Genomic DNA, 24616 nt, shown 5'->3' with positions numbered 1-24616 from the left:
GTGGGCAGATCACCTGAGGTCAGGAATTCGAGGCCAGCCTGGCCAACATGGCGAAACCCAGTATCTATTAAAAATACAAAAATTAGCTGGGCGTGGTGGTGCACGCCTATAATCCCAGCCACTCGGGAAGCTGAGGCAGGAGAATCACTTGAGCCTAGGAGGTGGAGGCTGCAGTGAGCCAAGATTATGCCACTGCACTCCAGCCTGGGTGACAAGAGCAAAACTCAATCTCAAAAGTAAAATAAAATAAAATAAAACTATACCCATTCCATCCAACATGGCAGTTTCTTATAAGACTAAGTAAACACTGAAATTGCTTTCAATTTTATTTTTTCTTTTCTGGTAAAAATGTTGTCCCTTGAGATTGGCCATGGAAAACCCCAGTTATATTTGAGTAATAACTACAATGAAGAAAACTAGATTGCATGGTATTTATTTTCATGACAAATTAGTCCTTCTTCATTATAAAAACTTCAGATAACTTCTACTATAGGACTTATCACATTGAAATGTTTCAGGGTATCTGATGCAATACCCGTGGTTCATCAAGAGGAGACAATATTGAATTCCCTACAGTATTCAAATACCTGAAGTTTGGCACTTCATAGATGCTTACTAAATAATTTTTTAATAAATGAATAAGCAAACAAAAAAGTTAAGAAAAGCATTAAATTCTACTACCTTCAAAATATAGTCCAATAACAAATAAAGACAATTTCAAAATAATAAGATTATCATAGTTTCAGTTATGATCACTGAATTTTCTTTTTTGCAGAAAAAAGATCATTAACAAGAAATAAAAATAACTAAATGAAAAACACTAACGTACCACAACTCAAGCACTAAAATTATTAATAAGTAAAATGAAAAAGTGAATCAAGAAAAGCATGATTAAAAACACAGTGTAAGTCCATTAACGTATGCAAAGAGATTTTAATGTAAATAGGAAAAAGCAAATTATAACCACAATGAGTTAAAATGAAAAATCCACCAGACTGGCAAAATATAAAAACCACCCATAGAAGTGATGAGGAGAACGTGATCCAACAGCAACTTCCATACACACCCAGCGAGAGGATAAATTCTACAACTACTTTGTAAAACAGTTTTCTACTACCTGATAAAGTTCAATACACATATACCCCCCCTATGACTCAACAATTCTACTCCAAGGTATATAGACCTTAAAGAAACTCTTACACATGTGTACCAGGAGACAACATATAAGAACGTTCACAGCAGAACTGTAAAAAGCCTAAATGCTTATCAACAGCAAAATGGATAAATACATTTTGGCATATTTATACACAGGAATACTATATGGTAGTGAAAATGAACAAACTGCAATTATATATAACAACATTAATAAAAATCATGTTAAAAAACAGCAAGTCACAGAAAATTTATAAACGACTGAATTTATATTTTACTTTTACAAAGTCAAAGCCAAAAAAACTAAATCATAAAATATTTATATGCTATATCTATGGAATATTATTTTAAAATGCTTAATAAAACATCAATTATAGTTACAGGGGAGGGGTTAGAGGAAACAGATAAGAGGGGGCTCATAGGAGGCTTCAAAAGATAGCAATCACTTTCCATTTCTAAACATGGCTGATGAATAAACAAGTTATTTGTTTTATTCTTTACATTACATATAAAAATTATAAATATATATATATATACACTTTTTTTTTTTTTTTGAGACAGAGTCTCACTCTGTTGCCAGACTAGAGTGCAGTTGTGCAATTTTGGCTCACTGCAACCTCCGCCTCCTGGGTTCAAACGATTCTGTTGCCTCATCCTCCTGAGTAGCTAGGACTATAGGCATGCACCACCACACCCAGCTAATTTTTGTATTTTTAGTAGAGACAAGGTTTTACCATGTTGGTCAGGATGGTCTCGACTTCTTGACCTTGTGATCTGCCCGCCTCGGCCTCCCAAAGTGCTGGGATTACACGCATAAGCCACCGCGCCTGGCCACTTTTTTTTTTTTTTTTAAGCATAGATCAAAGGTTTCTATGTTGCCCAGGCTGGCCTCGAACGCCTAGAACGCCTAGCCTCACCTCCTTATACACCAGGACAACAGGCCTGAGCCACTGTGGCTCCCAAAAATTATACATAAATATTCTTTAGACATGTATTTTGCAATAAAACATGTAAACACCAGGGGATCCAAATAGATAGGCAAAGGGAAAAAAAAAATACACATATATATATCTCTCTCTCCATGAATTACACTACAATTAAAAAATAAAGTATTATTTACCCATTTGCTTTACCTAGCAGAGCATTAATTTCTTCAAGGATATGGACATACGTGTGCCTAGTACATTATAAATACTAATGCTGAAAGCATATAACTGAAAGAATGATTTTAAATTCAGTCAACCATAGACACTACTTGCCAGGGAAAAGAAATTTAGCACATGGTCCTGATGTCATTTAAAATATTATTTTAATATGAAATATAATATTTTAATAAAATAACAAACTATTTAAGTTTATTTTCCCCATAAGATAGTCATGAATCAAAGTTCAATTTACTAACATTTCCTTAAACATTTACACAATAACTTGAGTGTAACTGTTCTGGTAGACAGAAGTAAAAGTTCATGTTTCATCAAATCTCACACTGCATTTGCCTATGAGATAAAAATTCTTCCAAAATTTAATAAACAAGCAAAAATAGAGAAAATAAAAATTTACCTCACAATCTCAAAAAGAGAATAAACTATTAGGAGATTCCAGATAACTAGTATCAATTGAGTGTTTATTTAAATGTTCACTTCTAAACAGCATTAAGGGATACATGTAATCTTACCTGGGGAGGATAATTGCTCTCTGAAGACCATCTTGAAGATTGGTCATTTGGTTTGTCCACTAAAATGTTCCTGAAATAAAGAAAAGTATTAACAAATTAAAAGAACATGAATAGGCAAAAACAGGAATAATCTACCAGATGCTGAAATTATCACAAAGTTATGTAATGTTTGGAACTTGAATAAGAATAGAAAACAAAACAGAGTAAGAAAAGCACAGAAAACTTCTAGTAGATATAAGATTTTAAAATATAACAAAGGTGGTATATTCAACAACAGAGAAAAATCAAGACTTTTCATAAGCCACTTTTGTTTAAAATAAAAAGTTCTATTAACACTTTACACTAAGTGTCAAAATGAACCTTAGATATACATATTTAAGAATTTAAGGTAAAATAGCTGGGTGCAGTGGCACACGTCTGTAACCTCAGCTACTTGGAGGAAGACTTGAGGCCTGGAGTTCAAGGCCACAGTGTGCTATGATGGATCATGTCTGTGAATAGCAATTCCAGCCTGGGCAACATAGCAAGACTCTGTCTTTAAAACAAAAAAAGACTTCAAGGTAAAAATAAAGCAATAAAATACCTAAAAATAAATAAAATACCATATACACATATTATATGTAGCATGCATTATATAATATTGCATGCAATCATATTGTTACATTATATATTCATTACATATATCATACATGCATCTTTTTTTTATACATATATAAAGTACATCTTTGGAATAAGATACACTTTTAAGCATACCATCAAAAGCAGAGGTGTGAGTGGAAAAGGAACTGATATAAGTAACTTTAGAAGATGGTGATTGCACTGGAAACTGTAAGGCTAAAGGCAAGCAGAGCTATACATAAACACTGCTTGATTTGGTAAAGTTGTTTTTCACAAGGAATATGGGTTAATTCCTATGTTACATACATACTGGGGTTGAACAAATAAGTAAATGGCTGGTAGATGTGGGAACCAGGTTTCTCACTTTTGGAGGGGGACGTTACAGTTAAGCAAGGGGAGGGAGAGCAGAAGGAACCCTGTGGTACTGGATTAGAATCAGAGACATCAGTGCAAACTTGTGTTTACCGTAATATAATATAAATAAATAATTATAGGGGTGTGTGTGCACAAACAGTATTTTCTAACTGTCCACTGAGGGGGAGTAGAAGCACTGACACACCAGTACCCGAAAGCACACCCAGCACCCTGATATTTGTTTCTACATACCATCCTCCAATAAAAGAAAACAAGAGTAGCTGGAGAAATGGCTGATTCTAGAGCTGGGTAAGAGAATACAGAAGACAAACCTGGAGTATCTTACACAAGAAAAAAAGAAGCGTTTTTTTTTTTTTTTTTTTTTTTTTAGAGGCAGAGGAAGGAGGCGGTATGGATCATGTCAAAGGGTCACAGAGAATGACAGGTCAATGCTAAAAAAAATTAAGTGGTAAAATATACACGAGTCCATATTGATATAACCCCAGTCTAACCAGCAGGAAAACATCAGAGGAAGGTTCAATGAAACAAATGAATATTCCTCCAAACTCAATATAATAAAAAACAAGGAAAGACTTAGAAACTCACAGACTAGAGGACAGTAATGAACATGACAACTAAATGTAATGCGAGATCTTGGATCAGAGAAAGAATAATTTGTGGGAAAACTAATGAAATCCAAATAAAATGTGGCATTTAGTTAATAGTAGTGTACCCTTGACATCTTAGTTGTGACAAACATATCATGGTAATGCAGGATGTCAGCAACAAGGGAAACTAAGTAAAGAACATATATAGTAACTCTGTGCCATCTTTGCAACTTTTCCATAAATCTAAAATTATTCTCCAATAAAAATTCTATTTTTTAAAAGTTAGATCTATACTGGCAAAGAGAAGGTGCTTAATAATTACAGATTTATTTATACCATCACAAATAAGAGACTTATTATCAAAAATAGATGAATGAATTTTTTTAAAAAGCACGGTGTTTGGAAAACAACTGCCTTTAACACATGTTCCACAAAGGCAAAACACAAATACATAAAACAACTAAAAATCAAATTAACAGGCAAACAGCCAACTAGAAAAAATAAAGGCAACATAAAATACATTGCGCTGACTAAAATTTGAATATTTAAAGAGCACTTAAATATAAATACCCCCATATGAAAATGGTCAAAAAAAATCCAAAATCAATAATCAAAAATTGGAGATTAAGACAAACATATATATTGCCCCTATAAAATTAGTCCCACACCCTCAAAAATAACTACATTTTACAATTATAACAGCAGTTGTCGGCCAGAGCTGGTAAAATGTTACTCTTATATTTTGCTGATAGGAATGCAAATTAATGTAACTTTTCAGGAGAAAAATCTAATCGATAGCAAAAACATTTCAAATATGTACATCCTCTAAATAAAAATGATGACAACCATGACAATGACTGTGTTTGAGTCCCAGACAATGTTTTCTATGTATAAACCATTATCTTTGAAGTATACAAATTAAGAAATTGAAACATAGTGCAGGAAAAAGGTAAGAGAAAGAAAAGAAAAAAGAAAAGAAAAGAAAAGAAAGGAGGGAGGGAAGGCAGGAAAGAAAAAGAAAAAGATAAATTGCCTAAATGTATGCACCTAAGTAGGGATTTGAACCCAAGGCAGTCAGACTACAAAGTCCATGCTCTTAATCACCCTATTAAGCCTCAGAATTCTTCCACTTCTTAGAACTTTATCCAAAGGAAAAAAAAAACAAAACCTAGGGGATATAACTCATCCACATTCATCAAAGCACACTTTAGGAGAGCAAGCTGTAAATAAACTAACAATGTAGGATTAATTAAATTATAACCTGTCTATACAGAATACCATGTAAATTATTATGTATTCTACAGCTTGACTTTAATGTCATAGGGAAATGTTCAATACATAGTAAGTGAAGGGGAAAAGTAGTTAACTGTGTATGTAAAGAATCAAGTGTTGCAAAGTGATAACATTCATACACAGGGAGAAAAGGCAAAAAACATATACTAAGTTACTAATATAATTCTCAAAGGGAGATTACAAGTGATTTTTTTTCTTTGTGCTTGTGTTTTTTTTCAAATTTTCTAAAATTAACACAAATTCCTTTCCTATCAGAAAAAAAGCTTTTTCTCAAAAACGAATTAGGAACACAGAAGACTGAAGATATGAACTGCGTCTGAAAAGACTACAGTACAATTAAAAGCTAAAGAACAAGAATGATTTTTAAAAATCACACTGATATACATGTTATAAAGCATGAAGGAAAATCTAATACATTATAACTATGATAAATTGGAACCACAGAAATCATGAAGTATAATAAATTTGGGGAGGGGAATGTTAGATGTCACGGAAGTGAGGTAGTTCCTTTATCTTTCACAGTTCCTAGGAAAGAATAATGTTTCTGAAGTTGATAAAAAGAAAAAAAAGTAATACTATTTAAAGTTTAAAATTAAACAAAGATAGAAATAAAAGCATACCACATACCTTCTAAATTATTTGAGACAGAAAATCAAGAAGGCATCAGGGAGAGACCCTGTCTCTAAAAAAGAAATTCAATGATGACATAATTTGTCAGTTGTAATGAATCAAATAAAGCAAAAACCACAGTAAATATGAGAAGAAATTGATTCTAAAAATAGGAGATTAACAGCTCTCAGCATCTGGAAAATTAACTATATATATATGTTATATATGTCAAGTATAATGTAAAGTATTGGTAAGATAGTGGTAAAGAATAATGTTACTATGAAGAAAAGTAAAGGAGAAACAGGCCTCAATAACATAAGGAAGCTAGCCATGTCATAATCTGAAAAATGAGCAGATGGACCACTAAATGCAAAATCAAGGGGGCCAAACAGTTACAATATGTTTTGGTCTTGTGAATTTTGACATGCCTATTAGATAGCCCACTGGAGATATGGCAGTTGGCTATCTGGGGCTGAAATTCAAGGAAAATACCAGTGCTGAATAAAATATACTCTTCAGAGATGTCAATGTATCAATGCTATTTAAAGCCACAACATTCAGTGAGATGACTTAGGGAATGAAATAGAGCTCAGAAGAAAAGCTTAAGGATTGATTATGCTCCGGGGGTCCATCATTTAGGAGGTCCAGAAGAAAAGAATCAAGCATAAGAAACTGAAGAAAGCCAAAGATGAAGAAAATGAAAACCTAGAAAATGTAAATACTAAGTGAAGAAAGTATTTTAAGTAGAAAGAAAAGAAATTTTTTGCAAAATGCTGCTGAGAAGACAAGGACTGGGTGACACATCTTCATAGGCCTAAATGTTGCCATACACACGGTACTTAATAAATATCTGATAATGAAATGAACAAATAACACAAAAAAGAAAAAAAATTAAAGGATACAGTACATTAATCCCACTGATTACCTGTAACTTAAAGTTCATACTAAATTGAAATGAAAATTAAAAAGAAATAAAATACAGACCAGAAATGGAGTGAGGTTAGCCTAGAGGGTTTGGAAGGATAGAAGCTTGAAGATACTCCTGCTGATCTCCAGTCCCAGCACTAAGCCAACTAAGTATCTCTCCTGAGCCCAACAGGTTACAGAGGACAGGCTCAGATCTTTAAGAATCTTGACAAAAGCTTGGCCCTAGGAGAAGAACCATGAATTCCTTGAATACTTCTCTCCCTAAGAGTCAGGCATCAACTGCGTAAGTATTGCTGTGACAATCTGCTATCTCTACCCCACTAAGAGCTTCAAGAGAAGTAATCTGCCCTAAAGGTGAGAAGAACTTGCCGTGTCAGTTGAAGCCATCTAACTGCCGAGGGGTGTCTCCTGGTGACCCACAGAAATCTAACACAGGAAGTGGTATACCAAAAGCCACAAGACAAGCATTGCTGGACTGCCAACTATTTGAGGTATGCGAAATTTTACCCAAGGAGTACACAATGCAAAAAGTTTGTAGGGAAAAATAAATATAGAAAAAGGGCTAAGAAAACTTATTTAAAAAAAAAAGAATAGTGACAGGAAATCATCTTGTCACTTTTAAAACACTTTTTAAAAGTAAGAATTAAAGATTTTAATTTAAAAAAGATTCCTTTAAAAAACCATTTTAAATCCTCTATAATTAAAAACAGAAAGGACTGGAATAGGAAAAAAAATAATAGCTCAGAGAAACACAAACCCAGAAACGAAGCCCAGTGTAGATGGAAATTTAATATCAGATTAAGGTGATATTTTAATTCAGCAGGAATTGATAATTCACTTATTAAATGATGCACAACTGAATATCCATCAGAAGAAAGTTAACTCCTGTCTAATATCATATAAAAGTAATCTCATGGCTGGGCGCCGTGGCTCACGCTTGTAATCCCAACACTTTGGGACGCCGAGGCAGGCAGATCACCTGAGGTCAGGAGTTTGAGACCAGCCTGGCTAACATGGTGAAACCCCATTTCTACTAAAAATACAAAAAATTAGCCAGGCATCGTGGCATGCGCCTGTAATCCCAGCTACTCAGGAGACTGAGGCAGGAGAATCGCTTGAACCCGGGAGACAGAGGTTGCAGTGAGCCGAGATCGCACCATTGCACTCTAGTTTGGGCAGTAAGAGCGACCCTCTGTCTCAACAACAACAAAAAGTAACCTCAAAGATTTAAACATACACATATACATACAAACCCTACGGGAAAAATGTAGGGGCCAATACATACAACCTAACATGTTAGATCTTTTTGCCAAGAAACACATAATCTATAAAACAAAAAGTAACCATTTGATTATATTAAAACTTTCAAATTTTGCGTTACGAAAAGTGCCAGGAAGAAAAACAGGAGACAAGCAATAGTTTGGACAAAAATCTCTGCAACTCATATGACTAACAAAGATTCCATATCTAGAGTATGCAAAATGTTGTTACAATTCATAAGATGAACAACAGAATTGAAAATGAGCAGAATGCAAGTCACTGAAGAGTCATTCAAACAGCCAATAAACTACGACCAAAAATATTTCTCAAAATCCCTGTATATTGTCTGTGTCATGGAAAAAGAAATTAAAATAGTAAGATATCCCTTTTTACCCATCAAATTGATGGAATTAATCCCTAATTATCAGAAAATTAGGGAGAAAAGATGAACATGTACATTATCCTAGCCTTTATGGAAAGTTTAAATATTAAAATTTAAAATTTATTAAAATCTAAAATGTACATATTCTTTCACCTAGAACTCTCATTTCAAAATCTATCCCACAGAAGTAAAATCACGAGTACGTAAAGACATATGACAGAAATGTTTGATGCCACATTTTCTGAGGTAGCAGGGAAATTATCAAACAAATTATAGAACATACATCATGGAACTTTATACTACCATTATAAAAAACTTGAAGGGATTTCTACTATGCAGGACACAAAGAAGCATGTAAGATTCTATTCTTGTTTTAAAAACCTGTTATATACAGGGGGGTGTGTGTGTGTGCGTGTGTGTGTGCGTGTGTGTGATTATACAAACAAGCAGGTATATGATCCAATGTACATCAAATTATATACAGTACAAATAGTAGCCCAAAATGAGGCATAAATACCATTAAGAGATCTTACTTATTTTCTTATATTTGTCATATTATTCATATATAATATAATAGCATATATTATTTATAAAAACAGTAAAAATAGTTATTGTTGAAAATAATAGTTGACATGACAGCAAACTTCCTGCATTTATAGCAAACTGACTTGCAAACTGATATGGTTTGGCTCTGTGTCCCCACCCAAATCTCATGTTAAATTTTAATTCCAAATGTTGGGGGAGGTACCTGGTAAAAGGTGATTGGATCATGGGGGTTGAATTTCCTCCATGTTGTTCTTGTCAAAGTGAGTGACTTCTCACAAGATCTGATGGTTTAAAGGTGTGTGGCACGTCCCCCCTCACTCTCTCTCTCCTGCTGCCACGAGAAGAAGGTGTTTGCTTCCCCTTTGCCTTCTGCCATGATTGTTTCCTACGGCCTCCCAGTCATGCTTCCTATCAAGCCCACAGAACTGTGAGTCAAGTAAACCTCTTTTCTTCACAAATCACCCAGCCTCATGTAGTTCTTTATAACAGCATGAGAACGTACTAACACACCATCAGAAAATCAAATCAGGCTCTACTTTTCCATCATTTTAAAGACATAGAAAAAGACAGCAAAGAAACTAATAAAAGCTCATTGTCTCTTAAAATTTTTAAATAATGGATCTTATTTCAAAACATAAAGTAAGATCTAGACTGTTTTTAATTCTTCCTCCTACGATGTTGCTCCCCTCAACCCATTTCCACTCTCCTGCAAGGCAAATGAGAAACCAGTTTAGGGTAATGACTATTAACATCAGTCCCTCAGCAGTGGTAATAGAGCCTATTGCCATAGTAGTATTCTATAAAACATGTTCATTATTATCCTCCCTTGAATTACTTTCCAAAGACTTATACAATCTACCATCACTAATGGTATATATAGCCTTTCCTCCTTCTAATTTTCAGGACTAAGTGAGAGATGTTAACCTCTTATACTACATATGTCAATCATGGTATCAATTCAACATCCCTTGTTTTTAAAAACGGAATACCCCATCCACAGCCTCTACTGAAGGAGCAATCATAGGCAATATGCTTTGTACATTTGATTTTTACTTATGACTATTTTAATGACTGCTAATCTTGGCTATCTCCTATGACAGGAGATGGGATGGGCCAGTATGGAAATAAAATTCTAAGATGAAAAATATATAAGTAAACAGAACGAATGAAACAGAGAACAGAGATACCAAATAAAAGAGAAATAAGGCAGTCAGTAGCATAATAAAAATGAAGCAGATGTAGAACAGAAGGAGGGGTATCTTGAGAGACCATGCACTAGAGGGAATAATAAAGAATAGAAACTGATGGCTTTTTAGTTCCACTTGCCAGGAGTCACTGCTCTGGCAACCAAAGCGATTGTGACCACAACACTCTTCTAGATACCCATGACTTTCATTTATACTAACATCTAGAAAAATAGAAAATAAGTTTTATAAGACACAATTCGGTATCAACTATATGAGTCAAATAATAAAGATTTGCTAACTAGAGTTAAATTAAGTATCTGTCATTTAAAAACATTTAAAATGCAAATAATAAGTGAGAATTGGTAAAGAAGAATTGAAAAAAGAGTTGGGTTGAAGACTAAAATGGCTACCTATTTCCATCAGGTCAGTTTAATATTAAAATGTACATTTTCATTCCTACCAATGCTGGATGAAAACTGAAAGCAATAAAAATGAATAACATTTTAAGTTTCTCATACACAGACTACAAAAGCAAGACTATGAGTAATTAAATTCTTCTATTAGAACTTTAAAAATTTATAATGAAACACAAACGGGTAATTGAAAAATGGGATACAGTTTTAATTTTTCCCAAGTTATATGTCTCTATTTTTGCATATTTTAAAATCTACTATATCTGTATATACTACCAATTAAATCTCAGGAACAAACGATTACAATTCATCATGAGAAGATAATTTATTTGGCATTTTAGGTTTCAATTCAAGTCAGTAAATTAAAAACCTTTCCTGATTACATATGCTTAAACCATAAGCTTGCTTAGCAATACCTTTCAAATTAATACTCTTGTTTTGTTTTGAGACGGAGTTTCACTCTGTCGCCCAGGCTGGACAGTGGTGCGATCTTGGCTCACTGCAACATCCACCTCCCAGATTCAAGCAATTCTCCTGCCTCAGCCTCCAGAGTAGCTGGGATTACAGGCGCCTGCCACCATGCCTGGCTAATTTTTGTATTTTTAGTAGAGATGGGGGTTTCACCATGTTGGCCAGGCTGGTCTCGAACTCCTGACCTCAAGTGATCCTGCCGCCTTGGCCTCCCAAAGTGCTGGGATTATAGGCATGAGCCACTACACCCAGCCCCAAATTACTACTCTTAAGAATACTTAAATATAACAGCAGAAATTGGGCAAAAAATTGAGCATTTAACATTTTTTCTGATAATGGCTGCTCAGGATGCTTATCAGTAAGACCAGCCAACTTTAAATGGGAAGTTTTAGATACTTTAAAGCCACCCCTAATTTTTATATGAAGAAAAGTCAGTCAAGCAGCATTTTAGGAAGTATAAAAGGATGTTTTTCCTTTGGTAGTTTAAAAACATCCTTTTAACGCTTGTGCCTTTTTGTTGAATTATATGATAAAATGGATCTGAAAAAAAATCAACTTCAACTAGAAATCCTAAGATTTTGGATCTTGGTCACTAATTGGTTAGATAATCCATTACATAATCTCTCAGGACTTGAATTATTTTATCTGCAGTATAAAGGGAAAGGTTTAATTCTTTAGTCTCAAATTTCTTTCAGCTGTCATCAGGGCAATTGTATTGCACAACTCTAGGAAATACTACTCATGAAGGCCAAGTTAACATTCTACATTTCTATGAAAAGCTTTCACATCCTTCATTCAAGGTATCATGTAACTCTTGCTCCTACACGAAAGTCAGTAATAACAATCAATCAATCAACTATAACAGAGCTTCCATTACATGTGAACACTCTGCTGGGGTAATACCATATCAGAACAAGAATGGTTATCTGTGGCCAAGGGGATCACAAGGTATTTTTTAAACATAAAAAAAAAAAAACAAAACCCACATAAAATTCAAGAGACAGACCAAAAAAAGTATACAATAAAGGCCACACACCTATAATCATCTGATCTTTGACAAAGCTGATGAAAACAAGCAATGGGGAAAAGACTTCTCTTCTAATAAATAAGATGTTGGGGTAACTGGCTAGCCATATGCAGAAGATTGAGGCTGGACCCCCTTCCTCACACCATATACAAAAATCAACTCAAGATGAATTAAAGATTTAAATGTAAAACCCAAAACTATAAAAACCCTGGAAGATAACCTAGGCAATACCATCCTGGACATAGGAACAGGCAAAGATTTCAAGACAAATCAAAAACAATTGCAACAAAAACAAAAATTTACAAGTGGGATCTAATTAAACTTAAGAGCTTCTGCACAGCAAAAGAAACTATCAACAGAGTAAACAGACAACCTACAGAATGGGAGAAAATATTTGCAAACTATGTATCTGACAAAGGTCTAATATACAGCATCTGTAAGGAACTTAAATTTACAAGAGAAAACCCAAGTAAAAAGTGGGCAAAGGATATGAACAGACACTTTCGAAAGAAAACAAACATGACAACCAACAGGTATATGAGAAAAATCTCAGTATCACTGATCATTGAAATGATCATCAGAGAAATGCAAATCAAAGCTACAATGAGGTACCATCTCACACCAGTCAGAATGGCTATTATTAAAGTCAAAAATGACAGATGGGGTAAGGTTACAAAGAAAAGGGAACACACCGTTAGTGGGAGTGTAAATTAGTTCAACCATTGTGGAAAGCAGTATGGCAATTCCTGAAATAGCTAAAAGGAGAACTGTCACTGAACCCAGCAATCCCATTACTGGGGAGATACCCAGAGGAATAGAAATCATTCTACCATAAAGACACATGCACACGAATGTTCACTGCAGCACTACGAACAACAGTAAAGACATGGAGTCAACCTAAATGTCCACCAATGACAGACTGGATAAAGGAAATGTGGTATATATGCACCATGGTACACTATGCAATCAGAAGAAAGAATGAGATCATTTCTTTTGTGGGAACATGGACGCACCTGGAGACTATTATCCTCAGCACAACTACTGCATGTTCTCACTTATAAGTGGGAGCTAAATCATGAGAACTTATGAACACAAAGAAGCAAACAACAGACACTTGGGACTACTTGAGGGTGGAGGGTGGGAGGAGGGAGAAGAGCACAAAAGAGAAAAGATCACTATTGGGTACTAGGCTTACCTAGTACCTGGGTGATGAAATAATCAGTACAACAAACCCCTGTAACACAACCATGTAACAAACCTACATGTGTGCCCCGAACCTAAAATAAATGTTAAAAAAAAATAACCAAAGTCCTTATACATAAGGAAATACTGATAAGGAACACACTTAAATACCCAAGAATAATCAGTTTGGTAAAAACTGGGGGCATTCTCTCCCAATATTCAAGAAATATCTTTACCTGCACACACGGGAAGTCTAGAGAGTTTTTGATTATAGCTACAAATGTGTGGGAAGGGGGAATTCTGATAACTTTTCGAGGCTTTCTGATTTAAAATCTAAAAACACTGTATTTTGAAAGGATAAGTACATGTAAATAAATAAACAAGCATGTTTTTTCTAAAAAAAAAAAAAACTGATTCAAAATGCAGTAAGGATCAACTCTTAAGTCAATTTTTAATATCTCCAGCTATAAAGAATATACTGTAAATATGATAGCTCTCTCCCAAATCACTTATACTTACATATAGTGCAAAGGTTTAGACTCACAAGTATTTCCCAATTTTAAGAGCATAGTAGGAAGGGGATCTTACTATTTGTTGGAGTTACTTATCAAACAAATATTTACTGAGTCCTACCCTTATGCTAGACAGTGTTATAGGCCCTGGGAATACCGTGGTATACGCGATAGGTATACCTCCCCAGTTGTGAGGCTAACATTCAAATGACAAGCAGCAGAAAATAAACAAGTAGAATTGTAAACAAGATAATTATGGACTGTGATAAGTGCTATAAAAGAAATAAATAGGGTGTTGACACAGGGCAGGACAGTTTTTTTACCAGGGATGGTACAAAAAAAGAAAAAAATCACCGCTCTGAAAATATTTTAATTATGCTAATTAGAAGGAACTACTCATGTAAAAATAAAGAAAAAATCTATTCTTCACAAAGGAACCAACAAGTTCAAATTCTGGTCATAGGAAATAATCTGACCAAGAAAATCTGATAACTAAGTAAAGTTAGATAACACATTCTTCTCAGGCTCCAAGACTTGCAGGTAAATGCAGAGAAGGCTGGAAAACTGAGAGAGGCAGATTCTACACTCTAAGAGGACTGCAGAAGTATCCTACCAACGAATACTCCTACTTTCAGGAAAACAGAGACCCATTCTGAAAAGAAACTGCAAGAAACAGAAATAGACCTAAGCAAAGCAAAAAGAATGAGAACTCTCCCAAATACAATAAACAGGTATATACAATAAACAGGTATATTATACTCAAATAAAATAAAAGAAAAAATTTCAAGAAAATCAAGTACAAAAAACGTGAGCCTAGGACTGTATATATAATCAAACTATCTTTCAAGTTTAAAGGCGTAGTTAACAAAGCATTCCTTGAGCCATTCTTTCTGAGAAACCTTCTGACGAATAAACTATACATACCGAAGAAATGATTTCAAAAGCTTCAGCATAAAATCTGGTTACACGAAATAAAAATATTTAACCACCGAACTAAAACTAACCATGAAGATGAGAATGACATACATAACAGAAAATAAATGTGTGATGCAACAATGTAGAAAAGATAGAGCTAACAAAAAAATAAATAAATAAATAAGAGAAGAATGGAGAGAATAAGTAGAATTTGGAATACACTTACTGACTGCCTCACCAGTACAAAATGAAAGGAAAAGATCATCACTTAAGATCAGATGTTGGGAGAGTGAGGAAAGAAAGTTAGAAAAAGTTCCCAGTTAACTTCCTCAGAGAGATTTAAGTGTTAAAGGAACAGGATTGAAGGGAACCAAAAAAACAAAAACAAAAACAAAACAAAAAAAACCCCGGAAAAGGTAGACAACATGCAAGACAGATGGGTAACGTACCATGGAAAGAATCAGTGAGCTTAAAGATATGATAACAGAAAGTTCCCAAACTGAAAAAAAGAAAATAAAGAAAAAAAAAGAAACAGAATATCCCAAAACTATTTTCTAAAAATAAAAAAGCTATAACAGGTGCATAACTGCAGTATGAGAAGGGAAAGAAAGGAGCAGAAGAAATATTTGAAGTAATAATGGCTGGAATTTTCCAAAATTAATGACAGGCACCAAACCACTGACCAGAGTAAACCAAGCAGGAAGCTCAGAGAAAACCAAGCAGGAAATAGCAAAAAAATTTACAAGTTGGAGTATCATATTCAAATTGCAAAAACCAAAGACAAGGGAACAAAACCCTTCATTTATAGAGAAACAAGGAGAAGAATTACATTGGATTTCTCATCAGAAACTATGCAAGCAAGAAAAGAGTGGAACGAAATACTTGAAGTGTCAGGGGAAAAAAAAAAAAAGAAACAAAAACACTCACCTAGACTTCTATATCCAGTGAAATTATCCTTTAAAAGTGAAGGAGAGGCCGGGCGCGGTGGCTCAAGCCTGTAATCCCAGCACTTTGGGAGGCCGAGACGGGCGGATCACGAGGTCAGGAGATCGAGACCATCCTGGCTAACACAGTGAAACCCCGTCTCTACTAAAAATACAAAAAATTAGCCGGGCGTAGTGGCGGCGCCTGTAGTCCCAGCTACTCGGGAGGCTGAGGCGGGAGAATGGCGTAAACCCGGGAGGCGGAGCTTGCAGTGAGCCGAGATCGCGCCACTGCACTCCAGCCTGGGGGCAACAGAGTGAGACTCCGCCTCAAAAAAAAAAAAAAAAAAAAAAAGTGAAGGAGAAATAACTACTTCCTAAAACAAAAACTAAGGGAATCTGTTACCAGTAGATATGCCTTGCAGAAATGTTAAAAGAAGTTCTTCAGCAAGAACAGCTATATAGGTTACAACATTGATCTATATAAAGAAAGAGGGTCAGAGAAGGATTAAATGAAGATAAAATTAAAACGTATTTTTTTTTACTCTTAACTGATCTAACAAATAACTGTTCAAAGTAACAATGTTAACAATATATTGAGTGATTATGGCATGCAGATAAATGAGTAAGAACAACATTATAAGGGATACAAGAGGGGAGTAAGAAATACCCTGATAAGTACATGGCACATGAAACAGTACACTGCTACTTAAAGCTGGACTTAGTTTAGATGTACATAAATATCACAAATTCTAGGACAACCACTAAAAACAAGTTAAAAAGAAATGTAACTGATATGCTAAGAGATGAGAAAACAGAATCACACTGAATGTCCATTTTAAATCAGAGAAGACAGAAAAAGGGGAAAAGAAACAAAGAACAAGTACAGTAAATAGAAAACAGTTACAAATATGGTACATATCAATCCAATTGTATCAACAATCAATTAGTATGTGAATGGTCTAAAGAAACCAATTAAAAGGCTGTTAGAGTAGATAAAAAAACAAAGTCCAAATATGTTGTCTACCAGAAACCCCCATAAAGATACAAATAGGTGAATACAAAGAAATGGAAAAAGACATACCATTCTTTAAATAGAAAACTGGAATAGCTATATTAATTCACATCAGACAAAGCAAACATAAGATCAAGGAAAATCATCAGGAAAAAAGAGAGCCATTAACTAGGCGCAGTGGCTCATGTCTGTAATCTCAGCACTCTGGGAGGCCAAGGCAGGTGAATCATTTGAAGTCAGGAGTTCGAGACCAGCCTGGCCAAAATGGTAAGAAAGTACATGCTTTAATTTTATTTCTACTAAAAATACAAAAATTAGCCAGGCATAGTGGCACAGGCCTGTAATCCCAGCTACTCGGGACGCTGAGGAAGGAGAATTGCTTGAACCTAGGAGGTGGAGGTTGCAGTGAACCTAGATAACACCACCGCACTCCAGTCTGGGCGACAGAGTGAAACCCTGTCTCAAAAAATAAAAGTAAAAAAAAAAGGAAGCATTAAATAATTTTAAAAACTGTCAGTACTCCAAGAAGACATAACAATCCTTAAGGTGTCTGTACCAAACAAAAGCGTGTCAAAATACTTGAGAGAGACACTGACAGAAGTTCAAGAAGCATTATTATAATTGAACACATCAATATCCCTCTGTCAGTAATTGACAGACTCAGCAGGCAGAAGCTCAGAATACCCTTGAACTGAACAGCATCATCAATCAACTAGATCTAATAGACTTTGCAGAGTATTTCACCCAATAACAGCAGAACACATATTCTTCTCAAGCTCACACAAGAATATTCACCAAGGAAGATCATAAAATATATGTTAGTAATGTAAAAGAGTTGAAGATTACACAAAGTATGCTCTCAGACCACAATGAAATTAAACTAGAAATCATTCACAGATAGCTGGAAAATCCCAAAATATTTGGTGTAAACATACTTCTAAATGATACACGGGCCAAAGCAGTCTCCAGATAAATTTAAAAATATTCTGAACAAGTGAAACTAAGAACAAAACATCAAAACTTGTGGGATACAGTGAAAGGAATGCTTAGAAGGAAATTTACGGTATTGAAAGCATTTTATTAAGTCATAACGACTTAAAAACAATCACTTAAGCTTCCACCCTAGGAAACTAGAGAAAAGCAACTGAAGCATAAACAAAGCAGAAAAAGTAAATAAATAAAAATTAGGGCAAAAAAATCAATGAAACTGGAAACAGGAAATGTGTAGAATAAAGCAAGAAACCAAAAGCTGGCTACCTGAAAAGACCAATAAAACTGACAAAACTCTAGCAAGGCTAACAAAGAAAAAAACAGAGAAGACACAAATTACTAATATTGGAAATGCAAAGGAGTGATCACTATTGATCACTTGGATATTAAACAGATAATAAAATGAACAATTCTATTCCCACAAAACTGATAACATAAATGAAATGGACAAATTCCTTAAAAGATACAAACTACCAAAAGTCAAGAAAGTGACCTTCTGAATATGCCAATAACTATTAATGAAACTGAATTAGTAATTAATAATCTTCCAAAAAAGAAAATCTCCAGGCCCAGATGGTTTTACTGGTGAATTCTACCAAGCATTTAAAGAAAACAATGATACCAATGGTCTAGAATGTCTTTCAGAAAAGAATACCAGAGGAAACACTTCCTAATGCTTTGCATGAGACCAGCATTACCCTAATACAAAAACCAGATAGAGACATTACAGAAAGAAAACCTCCAGCCAATCTCTTATGAAATATGGATGCAAAAATACTCTCAACAAAAAATTAGTAAATCAAATAAAAAATGTATACAAATAATTACACACCACAATCAAATGTATTTATTACAGGGCTATTTCAACATCCTGAAATCAATTAATGTATTACACATCAATAGGCTAAATAAGAAAGTCATATGATCATATCAACAGACGCAGAGAAAGCATTTCACAGAATCCAACACATATTCATGATTAAAATCTTAGCTAACTAGGAATTCTGGTGGCCCTCTTCAATTTGATAAAAGAGTACCTACAAAACACCTACAAGTAACATCATATTTAATGGTGAGGAGCTAGATGTTTTCCCCCAAGACTGGAAATGAGATAATTATATTCAATACCATCCTGGAAATGCTAGCTAAATCCAAGAAGATAAGGGGGAAAAATGGTCTACGGATTGAGAAGAAGGAAACAATACTGTTATCATTCATAGATGACACGACTGCCTATACAGAAAATCCCAAAGAACTGACGAACTCCTGGAAATAATAAATGATTATAGCAAGGTTTCAGGATATAAGGTTAATGAGAGGGACTAAAAGAAACAAAACCCCCAAAGCAGCACATCTAGCACCCAGATTTTGATTTCTTATGCCTTTCTCCAATAAAAGGAACAACAGTTCCATGGAAAAATGGGGCAGAAAATAAAACAAGATGAGGCTGGAGCATCTTGTAATACCAGAAATTAAGAAAGCACTAAAACGAAAAACAAAACAAAAACTTGATGGAAGTTATGTCAAAGGGGCACATGAGCCAACTGAAACAGCTTCCAACAACTAAAGCTGGAACAATTTGAGCAACAAAATAAATAAAGTAGTACTGGATTATAATAAAGTATAAAATAAGTATCTGAGCTCACATGATACAAATAAATTACTGGATAAATTAGTATGGCAGAAGAGACAAATCTCCCATAAAGAAGAATTCCTAAGAAATTATGTAATACTCCACTCTAAAGAACTGAGAGCACTCCCTCAGTGTTAGCTGTGTATAACGACTTCTTTCCAAAGAGTACAGTACGCAAAAGGGAAAAAAGGGGAAAATATTACAGTGGAGAAACCTGACAAACACTACCTCAGGGAGGTGATCAAGGGCCTGCTTACAATATATTCCCTCCCAATCACCCAAACTCCAGTAGAGAGGCATCCTACAATATACCTGTTTTTTTTTTTTAAAGGTATTAAGTTAAAACAAAGAAATCAGAGCCTTCAAACATAAAAGCGAAAAGCAGTTAGAAGATATAATGCAAGAGAAGACCTCTAATTACAACAATAAAATACAGTATTAGCCATAAGCTTAGAAAAGAAATGTGCAAAACCTATGAGAAAATTGTTTTAAACAGCCCTGAGATAGAGAGATAGACAGACAGACAGACAGATAGATTAGATAGATAGATGATTGATTGATTGATAGACAGATAGATAGATAGATAGATAGGTAGCTGGAAAAATGCAAAGACATGCCATGTTCCTGCATAAAAAGACTCATCATCATAAAAATACAATTCTACGTTAACTTATAAATTTAATTACACCCAAAAATAAAAACAGGTTTCCCTACAACTGGAAATAGCAGTATGAATTCAAGATATTTTTTCTCCTAAAAAAATTTATTTCCTAGCTCTATCACCTAGAAGGATCTAAAAGAAATGACAATCTGGTAACATTAAGTATCTTTATTTTCCAATTATGTACTCCGAACATCATGCCTCAACTAAAGCATGGTAGATAAAGTCATTTTCCTATGCCAAAAAGCAAGAAAATAAAGAATGGGGTCATGTCAAGGGAACACAGGAGAAAGCCTGAAGGGGCTCCCACTGGCCTAAGATGGAACCATCTGGCATCACAAAGAATGACTACTGAAGTCATTTAAAACACAACAAATAAAGAGACTAATGTTCATAAATGCTTTTCGTTTTTTTTAAAAAAAAAAAAAATTAGTTAGACACCTGGAGGTATATAACAACTCACTATGCTGAAAACTAGTGATTAAAAGGAAAGCATTAAGCATTTATCATGCTTTTCCAGTAGAACTATATTTCAGAGTAACCAAAAAGCTCATAGATGAGGTAAATTTTTACCCAGGAAAATTACAGCTAATAAATGTGAAAGGAATGGTAAGATGAGAGAAATCCAATTTTGATACTTCTACTGAAATAGTTTATTCTAACAATGAGTTATCTTTGGATATTAACACGATTAATAAAAAGTGGAGAGCTTTACAAAAAAGTTGTCACCACCACATTTTGTGCCTTCTGAAGTGATAAAATACAAAGTATATGGCACCACCTAGGGAATGGTCTTTCTAAAAAAGTGATGGAGGCCAATGTGGGAGGATTGCTCGAGGCCAGAAGTTTAAGACCAGCCTAGGCAACACAACAAGACCTTGACTCTACAAAAAAAAATTTTTTTTAAATGAGCCAGGCATGGTGGCACACGCCTGTAGTTCCAGTTACTCAGGAGGCTGAGATGGGAGGATCACTTGAGCCCAGGAGGTTCAAGGCTACAGTGAGCCATGACTGTGCCACTGCACTCCAGCCTGGGCAAAAGAGCAAGACCATCTTAAAAAAAAATCTGATCCAAAATCTAAATAAGGTTTTCTGTTTAACTTCCAGTATATATAAAGCATGACAAATGGAGGAATTAGTCAAATGCCACTACAAAAAAACAACTGAACACATCTAGAATGGGGGAGCTTCTTCAGGACAAATGACCCAATTTCTTCAACAAATCAACAGATAAAGGAAAACAGCAAGAGGATGGGAAGACTCTTCTTCTTTTTGCTTTTTAAAAGAGACAGAGTCTTGTTCTGTTGCCCAGGCTGGAATGCAGTGGCACAATAATAGCTCACTGAAGCCTCCACCTCCTGGACTCAAGCAATCCTCTTGCCTCAGCCTCCAAAGTAGTTGGGACTACAGGTGCGCACCACCATACCCGGCTAATGGAAGAATTCTTGATAAAAAGAATTGTAAAAGGGACATAACAACAAATACAATAAGCGTTTGGATCCTGATTCAAACGCTTATTGCTGATTCAAACGCTATAAAAAGACATTTTTTAGAAAACTGAAAATTAAATATGGACTAGGTATTAATTGTAATTAAAGAATTACTGCTAAATCTGTTAAGTAAAATAATGACATTGTAGCTAAAAGAGAAAATGTCTCTGGCAGGGCAGTTCAAAGATGGCCTCAAATGATCCCCACCACCAAGTATTCACACCATTGTGTAATTCCATCTCATTGTAATTTCATCTCATTGAGTGTAGGTTGGCCTAATGACTTGTTTTTAACCAAGAGAATATGGCAAAGGAGATGGGACATCATTTCTGGGTCTACGCTACATAAAACTGTGACTTCTACTTCACTAGCAGACTTTCCCTTGTTGGCATTGATGAAGCAAAACACCACATTAAAGACGCCCACATGGCAATGAACTGAGGACAACCTCTGGGCAACAACTTGCAAGAAACTGAATCCTGCCAACAATCACATAAGCTTAGAGGCAGATCCTTCTCCACTCAAGCCTTTAGGTGAAACCACAGCCCCAGCCAACATCTTGACTGTAGCCTTAGAGACCTGGAGCAGAAGACCTCTATGTCCAAAAACCGGACCCTCATCGAGATAATAAATGTGTATTGTTTTAAGCTGCTAAGTTTGTAGCAATTTGTTATAGATTAACAGATATCCAAGGCCAGGTGCAGTGGATCATGCTTGTAATTCCAGAACTCTGGGAGGCTGAGGTGAAGGAGTGCTTGAACCCAGGAGTTTCAGACTAGCTTGGGCAACATAGTGAGACCCCACCTCTACCAAAAAAAAAAAAAGTTTTTAAATAAAACAATGAAATAAAAAATAACTAATAAAATGTCCTCTTTTTCATGTATACTGAAATATTTAGAAATAACATAACATAACTTATATTTACTTTAAAATAAACCAGAAGAAAGAAAGAGAGGTGGGTGCAAATACAGGTTGAAAACTATAGAATGTCCATGGCCTAGCAAATAGCAGGCTATTGTAGTATCATTAGGTACTATCACTCAAAGCAAAACTCAAGTCAACTTATTAGTACCAAGCAACTGAAAATGTTTAAGCATGTAGTAATTATCTCTAAGGACTCAAAGCACTTTGGGAACACATACCTGCATACTCCACACAAATGAATGGAGCAACCACTAGGAAAAAAGAATGGCAACAAAATAAAACAAACATTCCTATACAGAAGAATGATAAAATAGGAAATTCTCCCTAGACAAAAATCAAACTAAAAAGCTCATTAACATGATTTGGTGTCTCCCCAAAACCAAAAAATCAATGTATTGAAACACTCATATAAAAATAGTCCTCAATTGCTGAGTATCTCAGAAGGCTTGAATTATCAATCTTTTCAGAAATTAAATGACCCTTCAAAATATATTTCAAAACTAAGAACTATCCCCTTTCTACCTAATGCAAAGATCATTAAATTTGTACATGATCTGGCAATGATTTACTGCTTAGTACACACAGTCTTCAAACCTTAGACAATATAACAATATAATCACAGAGGGATTAGAAAGATTTAAGGCCGGATGCGGTGGCTCACGCCTAAATCCCAGCACTTTGGGAGGCCGAGGCAGGCGGATCACAAGGTCAAGAGATCGAGACCATCCTGGCCAACATGGTGAAACCCCGTCTCTACCAAAAATACAAAAAATTAGCTGGGTGTGGTGGCACGCACCTGTAGTCCCAGCTAGTCAAGAGACTGAGGCAAGAGGACAGTTTGAACCCATGAGGTGGAGGTTGCAGTGAGCTGAGATCGTGCCACTGTACTCCAGCCTGGGCAACAGAGCAAGACTCTGTATTAAAAAAAATAATAATAATAAAAAAAAGATTTAAGAGATCAAACTGTTTCTAAGCACTCTCAAACCTTCATTTATATGTAATTAATTTAACTAAAACAATCACTATCATCTAACTATATCAAGTTCTTAAAATATCTTTGCTGGGCAACAATTTAGCTTAATATGAACTATAATATGTGGATGTGGGGAAGAGTATATGTCTTTAAAAAATTACTCTGTAATATCAACTCTTTGCTGTCTTGCGTCAAAAAAGAACCTCAGAATCTAAATCCCTCATTTTGTATGAGAAAAAAATAAAAGGCTAGAGAAACTAAATGACTGATCTAAAATTACCAATTAATCGGTGGTAGAACTGGGATTAGAACTCAAGTCCCTGGTCCTAGGTCAGTGTTCTCTCTATACCACACTGTCTCAATTCTTTCATGTTTTCCTTTGTATCAGATCCAGCTTTTGCCACAGTATAATACAGTAATTTAAACTGTACTAAAGATGACAGGTCAAACCAATATTATCTAATCTAAATCTGCTTACTTAATGAGAACTCTCCTTTCATTCCCATAATAGGTATCTTTGACTAATGCCCTAAGTCCCATGGTAAAGCATTTTTCAAACTTTCTTCCTCAGAGAAATCCAGGGGATCTACAAATATTTTTAAATTACATTTGTGGGACCCTGTCTAAAAACAAACAAACAAACAAAAAACCCAACAACTATAGTTAACTCTTAAAACTATTTAAAAATTCAGAAGTAGTATAGATCAAATATTACCACAATGGATAATATCATCTATAAAAACTTGTGTACCTTGTTTTGTGTTAGCTTTGGAATGAAACTTCTCCCAACATCTCTGCATATACATGAATTATTTTCTTTTTTTTTTTCTTTTTCTTTCTTTTTTTTTTTTTTTTTTTTGAGATGGGTTTAAGCTG

At 34.8% G+C, this 24616-nt stretch overlaps 1 protein-coding gene across 3 annotated transcripts in view; it reads right to left on the bottom strand.

The window, feature by feature from the left end:
* The window catches only part of MKLN1 (muskelin 1), a 375585-nt gene that overhangs the window by 115281 nt on the left and 235688 nt on the right, over positions 1-24616 (bottom strand). For all 3 annotated transcript variants that reach the window (XM_025379575.1, XM_025379574.1, XM_025379576.1), the window contains one exon: positions 2828-2897. In XM_025379575.1, the coding sequence (XP_025235360.1) occupies positions 2828-2897 (70 nt within the window). The remainder of the gene's footprint in view (positions 1-2827; positions 2898-24616) is intronic.

The sequence above is a fragment of the Theropithecus gelada genome, chromosome 3 (genome assembly GCF_003255815.1).
Source record: "Theropithecus gelada isolate Dixy chromosome 3, Tgel_1.0, whole genome shotgun sequence".
NCBI lineage: Eukaryota > Metazoa > Chordata > Mammalia > Primates > Cercopithecidae > Theropithecus > Theropithecus gelada.
This window is presented reverse-complemented; position numbering and strand designations above follow the sequence as displayed.